This window comes from Polypterus senegalus, chromosome 1, assembly GCF_016835505.1.
Source record: "Polypterus senegalus isolate Bchr_013 chromosome 1, ASM1683550v1, whole genome shotgun sequence".
Classification (NCBI taxonomy): domain Eukaryota; kingdom Metazoa; phylum Chordata; class Cladistia; order Polypteriformes; family Polypteridae; genus Polypterus; species Polypterus senegalus.
The window spans coordinates 254,054,989-254,069,875 of NC_053154.1; the positions used below are offsets into that span (position 1 = coordinate 254,054,989).

The following is a 14,887-nucleotide window of genomic DNA, read 5'->3' on the forward strand; positions in this document are numbered from 1 at the left end:
TTCATGCCATACATAATATAAAATTTCTCCAGCATGCCTTGAGTGTGATTACTGCTGTTGCACTGATCTTTTGTCAGTTGGACAGTTACTTTTACTGTCATTTGTGAAGCAACTTGTTCTTCTTCTTCACTTAAACTCTTCCTCATGCGGATACTGCATCTTCCACACCAAATGGAGAGTAAATCACTCCTTTCTGGAGGAGAAGCACAACTTCGGCTTGGGCATATTCATTTTCACCAAAACAGAGTTACCAGTTCACAATGGAGATCACTGTCAGTAAAAGCCATGGGAAAAAAAATCATTGTAGAATTTCAATTCTCAGACCATCAAAACATACACTCCCTGGGCTGCAGCCGTATCTTAATATCTTGTCTATGAAAAATTACAAATTAGTTGTTATATGCCACATACATCCAATTTAACAAGATCCAATTTAATTTTAAGTACACAACACAACCCGTATTACACAAACACAGGAATTGAGCCAAATGCAGTTAGAGTATGTAGTTTGAAGGTTTCTTTAGAATCACAAAACAATTTAGAGGACTGACAGACTCATCTAAGATTTCAGATATGACTATTGTCAAGAATATCTATTGGAGCACTCTGGCACAGGTTTTCCCAGACAGGTTGAGGGTTATGGTTCCCTGGAAAATGGAATACACTGTATTGCCACCCCAGTCTGTCATTCATTGGGCACTGACAATACTCTCTACACAATATAGAAAAGGTGTGTTAAGCCAACCAAGACATGCATTAAATAGCTGTTCATCAGTTTGCTGAACCATTTTCATTATAATGCCATGGGGGAAGTAAAACAGACAATCAAAAAGGGAAAATCATTAATATAAATATATTTATGTGAAATGTTACAACTATGAATACTGTATGAAGGGACATTACAACAAACAAACCAAATATACCAGAATTGCCAATAAGAACAGTAAACTTTAGGAGAAAATGAGTGAATAAAGTGAAAGGGAACAATTTTAATTAAGCATATTCAATTAACAGAACAGCTTCAGGATATTAATTTTCTGGGCCAGTAACTATATTCATCCTTGAGGGAAACACAGCTTTATCTTCCTTTGATTCAGGGGTTTAAATTAGGAATACTTAGATGGCATGTTTCTACAGGACACACATATTGTAGCAGCCTGCAAAGGGTTGTGCACTCATTCGGTATTGATAGAAAAGATACCAGGAGGTTTTGGGACTAGATATTTCTTTGAGTATAGTTGTGGCCCAAAATTTTTAAAATGTGTGTTGAATTTGGGCATAAAGAATATAATCATAGAGTAAAAATATATTGTTGTTTTTTCATTAACATATTGTTTTTCTCATTTCTCTCTAATACCATAATTTTAGTAAACTCATGAAGGGATAATTGAAATTATATTCACAAACATGAAAACTCCGTCCATCCATCCATCCATTATCCAACCCTCTATATCCTAACTACAGGGTCACGGGGGTCTGCTGGAGCCAATCCCAGCCAACACAGGGCGCAAGGCAGGTAAGCAAACCGTGGGCAGGGCGCCAGCCTACCGCAACATGAAAACTCTACACAGACATAAAAGTAGCATGTAACTGAACTGGCAATGCCATGACCTCAGCTACTCATTGTACCAGCATGCAAATTCAACTCCTGCCCATTTTTCTGAAGTGAGAGATTCGTATTTCCATCCATTTTTCTGAAAACAAAGCCCTTTCTAGGCTTCAGTGGTTGATTTCTAGATACGTATTTCCAAAAAAATCCACATTATCTTTACAATTTATCCCATTATTTTTATAACTCATTGTATAAAGATTTAATAACAAAATGTAGAAAGAAACAAAGAAAAATTCTGGCTAAGAAGGGTGTTTTCAGTTTGTTGAAGATTTTTCCTAGGAACAGTTACCTAGTTGCCTTTTCCACTGGGAACAAAGATCACTGCAGTTGCCAAATGAGGCCAAGAAGCTCTGTTATGTTTTGTCATAGGTCATGAACTCATGCTGCTAAACTCTTTTTAAAGGTACATCATTGAGGGAGAGAATAAGTAAGGCTGCTATTTCTCACTTACAGTACCTAAATTCTTAATTTTTGTTATATTTCTTTCCATTGATGGGCTGTCAAAATATAATTTATGCTCAAAATAGTTAAAAAAATGAATGAATTCTTCTAATTTAGTTAAAAAGCAATATAAAGGTTAGGTGATTATAACACCAAACATATGGACAAACTGACACATGGTATACAATTTATTCCTTACTTAAGTGGCAACATTCTTAAGAGACTAAAAAAAGTACTTTGTAAGTCTTTCACATTAATTTTTGCCTGCACATGGGAAGCCTGAAAAATGGGACAATTTTCTTCAGATGAATGTAATGACTTTATCATTTTAATCCTTTTTGGCTTTAACATAGCAGACAAAGACTACAGGAATTCTACAGAGTTTGCCAATGCATTTTAAAATAAGTTGCTGTACAAGCCAATGTAATCATAATGTAATATAATAGAATACCACAAAGTCAAAGCTAATGAATAAAAGGTGTCCTTGACTAACTAAACTTCTGGAGTAAAGCACAAACAAAACAGACTGAATCAAGTATTTTAAAATAAAAAATAAGTACAATGCCAAACTGACTGACATCAATGGTAGGACATTTATGAAATGGTGTATTTGCTGGAGTCAAATAATTTTGAAAAATCTGTTATTCTTTTCAAAGTATTAACAATACTATATAATTTGGAAAAGAATGTTTTTCACAGTGTATAATTAAAAAGAATACTTGTAAGTTTTTGTGTTTGCATTCTTTGTATGGAGCAAATGGAGTAAAGTCCTTAGAGTGAACAAATATTTTACAAAAGAAGCATCTGTTAGCAAAATTATATTTTTTGGTATTTTTGTTTTGTTATTCCAATCACATTATTATGATGGGTACTTAACCATATTCATGGATCAGATAAAATATTTTTAAAAAAATAGCATGAAAATATGTTTATAGATATAATTTGCTTTCTTTCTTTAAGACTGTAATGTTTTTCAGTTGATTCACTCAACATTTCTAGAACTTTTTAAGCACATGCATTTATTAAGATGTTACGTTGTTAGGTATCAGATTCTCTCCTTCAGCCCAAAGACATACAAAGTAGATTTATTAACAACTATAAATTGAGTGATTTAAAGAATACTGTATTCTATGCATTTTCATAACCAAAAGTTGGCATGCAGAACCTAAAATAGGCTCTTAGGAAAGTATTACTGTATATTGCCAATCTAAAAAAGAAGTTTGTAAAACACGTGCACAAGGCTACTTAACCAGTGTGCTCTAAATTATCACAATTAGTCATGACACATTGAAAAAATAAAATATACTACTTTTATACAGCTTCATTCTTCTAAGATTTTATGGAATGCTGACTAAATAGCAGTGTAACCTTCTTGGTAATTCTATGAATGGGTATTTTCTAGCACAATATTGGATTATACCATGTGATGTGACTCTTAAAATATGCTGTTAATTGAAATCTATTTTGACACTTTTGATTTCAACCTACTCTTTCTGATGAAGGTGGCAATGGAAAATATGCTGACCTGGACAGATGAAGGCCATCCAGTTCTCAGCAAAATGTTCTAACTTCTTCCTGGGAATTCCCAAAAGTTCTCAGGCTAACCAAGAAACATAATTCTTTAAAATGATGGGGTCTGTCCCTGGGCCTTCTCGCAATGAGCTGAGGCTTGTACTGTGTATCCCCAGTGTGAACTGTCCACACACACAACACCTATTTGTTTAAACAACCTCAACTAGCAACCTGAATCCATAGTAGCAGTGGAAGTTTTCAAAGGTCCTCACAAGATGCTGAATATCTCACCCTATCACAAAAAATATACTCTCATTTCGGCCACTGGTATTCTTGAATGTCACTTACTGAATCTCATTCTTATGGAATCATTAACATTACTGAGGATGGCGAAGTAGATTAATCTTTTAATTGTTCATTGAAAAGAGATTAAATCTTGTAAGTACAATGCTATTGTTATCTCCGACCATGCCCCTTTGATCATAGACCTAAAATCATTAAGCCCCACTGTAGCGGGGCCACGTAGTTAGTGTTAAATGTCAGTTCTGAGTGCGTCTCGTTTCATTGTCCCGTTTGCTGTTTGTATGTGTGTCAGTTAATGCTGTCCCCGTAAAGGAGGACGGATGATGGAAGGAGACCACAGCCGCAAACCTGGAAAACACCTGTTCTTAATTAATCAATCACAGCCGTCACATAGACTATTTAAGTAATCAGGAAGGAGAAGAGAAAAAGAGAGGGAAGGAGAGAAGAAGGAGAAAGGAGACCATTTTTTTTCAACCACGTTTCAACTTGCTTGCTGTTTTTTCACATCGCGCCTTTTCACCAGTTTGCTTTTCATTTTGCCGGACTGTCTTTCAACCTCCATCTGCTGAGACCCCGGGGTCAATTCGCCATCCACCATACGCCAAGGAATCACGGTGAGGTTACTCCAATCGCTGGGAAAATCAAACAACGCATTTACCGCTATTTCAGTCATCTGTATTCAGGACAATTTTATAGTCGGACTCAAGTTCACAATCATTCAGTTTATCAGTCATTTTGCTATTCGTGTAGTGTGTTATATGTTACAGGGACAAGGGAGGGTTTTTGTTGTATTTATATTTGGTGGTGTCTTGTTGTTGCTGGGGTGGAGGGATATTTATATTTATATCTGTTTTCTATTTTTTGCATGTCTTGTTTCATTTAATACATTTAATCTGTTTCATTTTACATCCTGTTTTTGTGTATTATATTTACACCGTCGATTGTGGGGAAAAGTTTAATTGGTTAGAAGTACGGCTTGATAGTTAGATTATTTCTCAGTAAATTATCCAGGCCACAGGTCTTGGAGGTGTAGCTGCTGGCTGGGTAAAGGGGTCGGTTGTTACACCACATACTCATCTCGCAGCTGTCGTCTTCAGCCACTTTTAATGCTATAATGTCCCTTCAGAGTGGGAAAACAGTGGGCCCTGATGGCTACCCTAACAATTTATAAAAAATTCTCAATTAAGCTGGCTCCCCTTTTATTAGCAGCATTTACAGAAGCTAGAAACAATAAAATTCTACCTCAAACTTTTCGCCAAGCATTAATTACAGTCTTTCCTAAACAAAATAAGGACTTATTTTGCATCATACAGACCAATTTCACTTCTGAATAATGATGTTAAGATACTCTCCCAAGGATTGAGAAAGTGCTTCCTTCAGTAATATCACAAGACCAAACTGGATTTATTAAAGGCAGACACTTAGCTTCCAATCTTCTATGCCTGTTTAATGTAATATATTCGCCCACAAAGTCAAACACCCCAATGATATTATTATCGTTGGATGCAGAAAAAGCATTTGATATGGCTGAATAACCTTTTCACTATATTGGAGAAATTTGGGTTTGGCCCAAACATTTGTGCATGGATCAAACTACTGTATACCAGACCAGAAGCTTCAGTTTGTATTAACAACATTAATTCAGACTACTTCAAACTACTGTAGAATGTGGTACTAGACAAGGATGACCCTTGTCACCACTGCTTTTTGCAATCGCCATTGAGCCACTGGAAGTTCACTGTAGAAATGCTTATGAGATAAAGGGGATTATTAGAGAAGGCCTTGAACAGAAAATTTCTCTATATGCATATAATATAGTACTGTATACAGTGGTGTGAAAAACTATTTGCCCCCTTCCTGATTTCTTATTCTTTTGCATGTTTGTCACATAAAATGTTTCTGATCATCAAACACATTTAACCATTAGTCAAATATAACAGAAGTAAACACAAAATGCAGTTTTTGAATGATGGTTTTTATTATTTAGGGAGAAAAAAAATCCAAACCTACATGGCCCTGTGTGAAAAAGTAATTGCCCCCTTGTTAAAAAATAACCTAACTGTGGTGTATCACACCTGAATTCAATTTCCGTAGCCACCCCCAGGCCTGATTACTGCCACACCTGTTTCAATCAAGAAATCACTTAAATAGGAGCTGCCTGACACAGAGAAGTAGACCAAAAGCACCTCAAAAGCTAGACATCATGCCAAGATCCAAAGAAATTCAGGAACAAATGAGAACAGAAGTAATTGAGATCTATCAGTCTGGTAAAGGTTATAAAGCCATTTCTAAAGCTTTGGGACTCCAGCGAACCACAGTGAGAGCCATTATCCACAAATGGCAAAAACATTGAACAGTGGTGAACCTTCCCAGAAGTGCCCGGCCGACCAAAATTACCCCAAGAGCGCAGAGACGACTCATCCGAGAGGTCACAAAAGACCCCAGGACAACATCTAAAGAACTGCAGGCCTCACTTGCCTCAATTAAGGTCAGTGTTCACGACTCCACCATAAGAAAGAGACTGGGCAAAAACGGCCTGCATGGCAGATTTCCAAGACGCAAACCACTGTTAAGCAAAAGAACATTAGGGCTCGTCTCAATTTTGCTAAGAAACATCTCAATGATTGCCAAGACTTTTGGGAAAATACTTTGTGGACTGATGAGACAAAAGTTGAACTTTTTGGAAGGCAAATGTCCCGTTACATCTGGCGTAAAAGGAACACAGCATTTCAGATAAAGAACATCATACCAACAGTAAAATATGATGGTGGTAGTGTGATGGTCTGGGGTTGTTTTGCTGCTTCAGGACCTGGAAGGCTTGCTGTGATAGATGGAACCATGAATTCTACTCTCTACCAAAAAATCCTGAAGGAGAATGTCCGGCGATCTGTTCGTCAACTCAAGCTGAAGCGATCTTGGGTGATGCAACAGGACAATGACCCAAAACACACCAGCAAATCCACCTCCGAATGGCTGAAGAAAAACAAAATGAAGACTTTGGAGGGGCCTAGTCAAAGTCCTGACCTGAATCCAATTGAGATGCTATGGCATGACCTTAAAAAGGCGGTTCATGCTAGAAAACCCTCAAATAAAGCTGAATTACAACAATTCTGCAAAGATGAGTGGGCCAAAATTCCTCCAGAGCGCTGGAAAAGACTCATTGCAAGTTATCGCAAACGCTTGATTGCAGTTATTGCTGCTAAGGGTGGCCCAACCAGTTATTAGGTTCAGGGGGCAATTACTTTTTCACACAGGGCCATGTAGGTTTGGATTTTTTTCTCCCTAAATAATAAAACCATCATTTAAAAACTGCATTTTGTGTTTACTTGTGTTATATTTGACTAATGGTTAAATGTGTTTGATGATCAGAAACATTTTGTGTGACAAACATGCAAAAGAATATGAAATCAGGAAGAGGGCAAATAGTTTTGCACACCACTGTATATCAGATCCACAAAATACTGTGCCTGCAGTCCTAGCTGCACTAGCAGAATTTCAAAATATTTCTGGTCTCAAAATTAATTTGAATAAAAGTGTGCTCTTTCCAGTGAATTCTCAAGCACACGATATTAGATTGGACACCTTCCCTTTCATTATTGCAGATCAGTTTAAATACCTAGGGATAAACATCACAAGTAAACATAAAGCTCTTTATCAACAAAATTTTGCCGCCTGTATGAAAAAAATTATGCAAGATTTGCATAGATGGCATACCCTTCATCTCACTTTAGCTGGAAGAATTAACATTGTCAAGATTGATATCCTTCCTAAGCTTCTTATTCTATTTCAAAATATTCCAATATACATCAATAAATCATTTTTTAAGGAATTTGATTCAACCATAACCTCATTTATTTGGAATTCAAAACATCCACATATCCAAATGGTGGCCCTACAAAGACCTAATGTGAAAGGTGGCATGGTTCTACATAACGTTCAATTTTATTACTGTGCAGCAAATATACAATTGATAAAAACCTGGACATTGACACAAATAGATGAACATACACAGGCTTGGTCCACAATAGAAATAAAATCCTGCAGTACCTATTTATATTCCTTGCTTTGTACCCAAATAAGTACAAGTCATCGCCAATACACTAATGACCCAATTGTGCTTAAGTCACTTAGAATATGGAACCAATGTAGGAAGTATTTTAAAATAGAGAAGCTTTTATCTGTGGCACCTCTGCACGAGAACTACCTTTTTCCAACCTCTCAAATGTACACAGTTTTTAATGTCTGGAAAACACTCAGGATTAAATCACTTAGAGATCTGTACATAGACAACATCTTTGCATCCTACGAACAATTATACTCCAAATTTTACTTTCCAGCAACAAATTTTTTTCACTACCTTCAAATTAGAAACTTCGTTAAACAAAACCTGCCCAATTTTCCTCAACTCCCACCTACAGCTATGCTGGAAAAAAACTGATCAATCTTGAGGACTCAGACAGCATCTCCTTAATATATAAAACATTTTACAGTCTCTCCCTTTCAAAAATCCAAGTGTACAGTGGGAAAAGGATCTCTCACTCAACATCTCAGAAAAGGAGTAGAAGGTAGCAATGCACCGAATACACTTGAGCTCTGTATGTGCAAAACATACAATTACAGCTCAAAATTATATCTGTCTCACTTAAAATTGTCCAAAATGTTTCCAGGGCAAATCCAACCTGTGAATGCTGCAATCAAGTTCCGGCCTCACCGGGCCACACGTTTTGGGCATGCACCAAATTAACATCATTCTGGACCAAAATCTTTAAATGCCTTTCAGACAGCCTTAGTGTCACTATTAATCCTAATCCATTCACAGCTGTGTTTGGTATACTTCCAGATGGGCTTAAAGTGGAGAAGGACAAATAAAACTGTGATTGCCTTTACTACACTAATGACACGTAGACTTATCTTGCCTAACTGGAAGAATCCTAACTCATCTATATTAAGTTAGTGGGTAACTGATGTTAAATAATGTACTATTTGAAATTGGAAACAGTCAAATTCTAACTTAGAGTATCGGTACAAAACGTTTTCAAAACCCAGGATCTAATCAATAACATTTTAGAATAAGCATTTAAATTGAGGAAGCAGATTCTCTCCCCTCTTTTTTATTCTATTTATTTTTATTCATTTACTAATTTATCTATTTACTTATTTTTACTAGTTTAAAGTTTTACTCTGCTGGCCTAGGTCTATTACTCATGGTTGGGGTTTGATGTGTTTTGAACCTAGTTTTGTTAAACTTGACTTGCATGTATGAAATGTTATTTGATTTAAATAAAAAAAAGAAAATGCAAAAAAAGAAAAAAAAAGAAAAGCTTGGGTCCATCTTCACCACCACAATCTGGTACAATTTCCCCCAAACTGCTATGGCTATACTGATTTGTTGGACAACCTCATGATCCCATGTAGTAAAGAAAGAGGCTGCCTTCCATTCAGTGTTAGCAGGCCAGTCTCTGGATTGGACTGAGTGGTACCAATAAGCTAAACATTCAGCAGCTGCAGGAGCAGCTGAAGTGAATGGAAAAAAGTTTTCTAAGTCCATGTAGAATTACTTCTGGACTGCCTCAAATGTTCTGGCAAACCATTCAATGATTTAGGAAGGGCAAGTTGTGACATCACCCAAAATATTCTCCGCAAGGGTGAAGTATTTTTGTCCTCAATTAAGGATTGGTGGAATGAGCTAGAGTGATACTTTGAGGGACTTCATAACTCAGTGCATACACTCTCATAACAGGGGCTTATGCAAGAAACGCTGGTTGTAAAACATTTAAACAATGTTAATATTGATTCACCTAAACAGATTAGGTCAGATCAGATTTAGGAGGTGATATGACTGAAGTCTTTTAAATCATGAAATAAATTAATACAATGGATCCCAGTGGTTCCCTTAAATTAAGTTCTTCAAAAAGAACATGTGAACACAGCTGGCAACTTGTCAAATGTAGATTTTGCACAAACATTAGTAAGTTTTCCTTTGAACAGAGAACCATAGACATATAGAATAAATTAGTAAGCACTGTGGCAGAAAATAATGCTTTAGGAACTTTGAAAATTCAACTTGACATTATTTTGGAAAAATCAGGCAAACAGGATTGTTAGCTTTTTTGGACTAAATGTTTTTTTCTCATCAAAATTGTTTTAATGTTCTAAACAAGCATTTTTAAACAATACTGTTTGAACAAGTTTAAACTGATTAAAAACATAATGATGACAAACACTGTTCATGTTAAGATTATTTAAATATTAGAAAGGTTCCTTATATTCTATACACATTTAAAAATATATTACAAACCATTACTCCACAGGATTTATAAACAGTACATGAATGTATTAACTAAAATACATGCTGTGTATTTACAGTACTTCTGAAGTTATTATTACAATGGAATAAGGGACACTCAGACTCACACAATTTGGCATGATTTCTTATCAGAAAATTAAAAACAAACTGCAAGAAGTCGAAAGACAAATGTTTCACATCTTCCTACCTCATTAAAGCGTGCAACAAGATCTTCAATGGTATTGCTGCTGATGCTATTTTCAGAGAAGGCAGGTGCAGCCACAGACATTTTAAGAAGAGACTGCCTGTGCTGACAATCTATGCTGCTCAAATCCTTAGTTAAGAAGCAAAGGTAATCCATAGGAAGAACTCTGCAGTATAGTTCTTGCTCTTGTTCTGTCAGAATGCTGGCAATCTCTTCAGGAAACTGGATCAGATGCCTTAAATCCACAAGTTCTTTACTGATGCCTGCTACATTTGATGGTACAGCATTTGAACCCGCCATGGTTGAGTACAACTGACGATCTAAAGAAAATAAAGGAGTAAACAACAAAATTTGAGATGAAACTTAACAAATCAGAAAAAGAACTTAAAAACATTTATCACCTTTAGCAGTTAAAAATATATGCCTTTTTCTCCAAACCATTAAATCAGTTGTAAGTGATATTTTATGAATGGGGTCTTGAGTTGATATGTACTTAAAAGCACTATATTTCCTACTTTTGGTTTACCTTCAGTTTTTTCTTATATTTTTAGTGTATCTTCAATTTATCTATGTTAAAATCTGCATGGAAAAAGACCCCAAGTCATTAAAATGGGTGATATGGAAAGATACAGCACATGGAAGATAATCAAAATTACTATATTAGAAATTAGTATTATCTATAAGATAATATTAGAAATTATTTTAAATTTATGGATGATAGTTTGGCAATAAACAAATTAGCAATAACAAATATAAACCTGTGTTTTTTTCTCCAGGAGCACAAATTTTTGTTACACATCACAAAAATGTCTGTGTTATGGTAAATGACAACTCTGAACTTGCCCAGTATTTATAAGCATGGGTGTAACCTGTAATGGATGATATCCAGTTGAGGGGTTGGTTATGGTTCTCAGTGATACTTGCTTACAGAAAAAAAACTGCACTTATAAAATTATATTTAATGAGTACTATTATGCATATTTGTAAAGATTAAAAATGTTATTTGCAGCAACAGTTAAAGAGTTAAAAATGTAAAGCATTTAAAGAAGTACTCCACAAATCTGGAAAGAAATTAATGTACATTGATTAGAAAACATAAATGATCTTTTTAGTAAATAAATGTCATGTGAAAAACACTTTTCTTACATTCTCATACAGTAATATAATTTTCAAACTTTAATTAAACTATTAGTAGAAAATATTAGCAACATTTGAAGTTTCAATATAATTTCTAACTAAATCATGAGATGCAGGAATTTTTATAAAGAAATATTTTCAGTATATGGACTTGTTGTATCAAACTTAATGGCAACTTTTATTGTGCTTTGTGCACTATGCATGAATAGCAATTATAAATAAATGCATTATTTAGTTTATATTTATGTACAATTTCTTATAATAACATATGGTCTCCGAAATGGTGTGAGAAATTTATAGAAAATTTGCTACCTTCTGAACTGCTCTGGAAGCCTTAAATATTTTATTCACAGTATACCTATGGTCCGCAATAGAGACTAAGGAAGATTTAACTGACCACTTAGAGGGGCTGCACCATCATAAAAAATGTGCATTAAAATGTACCTTTTCTTTTCATAACTTAAGCACCCTTTTCTCTCAAATTTAGACATGAGCAATATAAATGAGAACTAAGTCTGCATTATATCCAAAATTAATCAAAATTATATTATCAATTCTCGTTTCACTAAACTTTGTAGGTATCATGAATAATGTCTCATCCAGTGTTTTTAATTTAAAACCTACATGCCTCAATATATTTCAATTCACAATGAAAGCATAAATAAATGTTCAGTGGTCTATCTAAGCGGAGTAATCGTTACTGTTGTATTCTTTGTACAGGCCAGAAGTGGCTACTTGACATATGGACAAGCATTCAAGAATATGGTAATCTAATGTGAAACCTTACTCAGGAACAAAAAACAAGCAAAAGTTGCAGGTATAATTCAACACTGCTTAAAGATTTCCCAAAACATAGATCACACACATTACACAGACAACCACCAGGCATAGGATCTAATCACTTTAAAACTATTAGCACCTAAATTGCTATCAATATTTTTCTGTAATTGTGGCACTTGCATTTTTGTCTGATTTTTATTTTAGTTTGATTTGTTATATTGATATCTATAATTAAGAAATGCATTTCTGCTGAAACTGAAAATTAGAGAATTCTAGTAATTATAAGATATACACCCATGGAAGATAAGATAAATATAAAGAAACTAAACATGATTATTTAAAAGTAACATTTAATGAAAAGATTTTATTTTAATTTTCAAATAACTTTATAGAATTAATAAAATAGTACAGTGGAAGAACATTGTTAAACACTGCACACACTGTATATTTGTGTATAGCACCTAATAATTACTAATAAGCACCCCATTAAATACATTACAACTGTACAACTATGACCATGTTAAAGCATTGCTCTAAAATGACTATTAATAAAAATCATTGTATTACACCAATATAATTTTTTTCATCTAAACTTCAATAAAAGTATAATCTTTAGTCTATTACGTTTGATCCAATATTGTCACAAATTCAAATTCTGAAGTAGGTTTCAGTATTAGGACAAATCATGCTAATTTCTTTTACACAACAGTCATGTAGCAAAAATGGTGATTAATGAAAAAAATGATAAACACTATTCATTAATGTGATGTACAGCATTTAAGTAAAGAAAAAGTTTTGTAACTCTGTTAAGAAAAAAAAAAAACTAAACATCAAACATCAAAACCATTAGTGTCTCATACCTATAAATTATTCAGTAAACAGCAGATTTATGTCACACTGACAACTTTGATGTACAGTATGTGAAGCTATTGATAGCTTGAAAATAGACCTGAATTTTTTGAAAGAATATACAGTCAACTATGTCCAAAACTTACTTTTTAAAAAGTAGACCAGTTATGCTGAGCGACTTCATTGGAAAGAGAAAAGAACAGGTATGGTTGCTTCAGGAAAAGTACAGAGAGAGCGTCCCCTGCTCGCATATAACTGTCAGTTGGCAGCTGCTGCAGCGTGCAGTGAAACCTGACGTGCTGAATGAGAGACATGGAGGCCACCCATTCCACTTTAGTTCAGTGAGGTCATGTTACCTATACATAAAAACTAACATTTGCAACACCAGAGGGCCACAGCAAGCATCCAGATACTGGGTAAGGACGATTCAAAAGCCAATAAAATTCAGCATATTAGAAGTAAATACCTAACACGTCTACTGAAACAAACCACAGTTATCAACTCTTAAGTATTTTTTAGAGACATACTGTATACCAAGCCCTTTACCTAAATTGATGTGCTTTGCAATATATTTTATATCCAGTTCTACATACGACATTCAATTCTTCTCATATAATCTTACATATGTGAAGATAATTTGTGTCTCAAAATTTAATAAGTGTGGATAAATGTAAATGTGTCAAGGATTCCTGGCATTCCATTTAATTTTGATTCACGTCTTGCACAGAATGCTGTGATTAAAGGTTCTAACACCCCATGGTACTTAACTGTACAGTGCATGTTAAGAAATATACAAACAGGCAAATGGATTGATGATTGTTTTTTCAGCTGTATTTTTCATATTAATGTTTTAAAAAAAGACTGATTTAAATATAAGGTTTAAATAAAATCAAAATTAAATTGATTAAAACATGACTTGTAAATTGCAAGCCATACAGTGTGGTGTAGGTGCTAGACTTTATAAGGTAATTAGCTTTAATCCCTGCCTCTGACTCTCTGTATGACCTGTAATTTCTGCCTATTTGTGCACCAGCTGCATAAAATACATGTAAACAAGTGTAGGTACCCTGATGATAATGCAAGTTATACTGGGTAACTGTGTCGGCCAAATATACAATAATCTTAACAATGTAAGTAATTTTATTAACTAAAAACATTTTAGACTTGTCACGTTATATAGGGCCCCGTTTCTACTCTACTCATCATTAATTGTCATTACCAAGATATAATTAAGAGAGAAGATATCACAGAAAAAACTGAAATAAAAACTATTAAAGAACATGATTAAAAAGAGTTAAGCTTTTAAATCTGTATCCAAATATATATACTGTAATGCTAAATCTACTACATAATGACACTAAAGTCTGTGTGAATGTCCTGTGCCTCAGTATGGCTTTGGTGATGTGATTGAATGAGGAAGTGTGAACATGAGGGTAAGAAACATAAGGAGGTGTGAAGGCATAGGAGGCACACCGACAGTCACCTTCAAAGAAGGGAAATGTAAAACTGGACAGAAGGCTCGAAAGGCAACTCAAAAATAAAGAATAAAATAAAATAAAAAATAAAGTAGAAGCAAATTAAGAACCAATGTTTTAAACAGGATTAAAATGGTACAGACTAATAAAGCATACGAGTCAAAACAGGGAGAGCAAAAAGATGCTTTTTTTAGCTTTAAAACAGGTTTTGTCTTACACATAATCAAAAGTGTAATATTTCTATACAGTACATAGTATTTAAATGGTTATTAAATTTTCTTTAATTA

At 34.5% G+C, this 14,887-nt stretch overlaps 1 protein-coding gene across 8 annotated transcripts in view; it reads right to left on the minus strand.

The window, feature by feature from the left end:
• plce1 (phospholipase C, epsilon 1) overlaps positions 1-14,887 on the minus strand; it is a 310,281-nt gene that overhangs the window by 117,310 nt on the left and 178,084 nt on the right. For 7 of the 8 annotated variants that reach the window (XM_039772108.1, XM_039772100.1, XM_039772116.1 and 4 more), the window contains exon 4: positions 10,363-10,679. In XM_039772108.1, the coding sequence (XP_039628042.1) occupies positions 10,363-10,679 (317 nt within the window). Of the gene's footprint in view, positions 1-10,362; positions 10,680-13,271; positions 13,373-14,887 lie in introns of those variants that run through there. The other variant, XM_039772142.1, reaches the window with a different exon arrangement.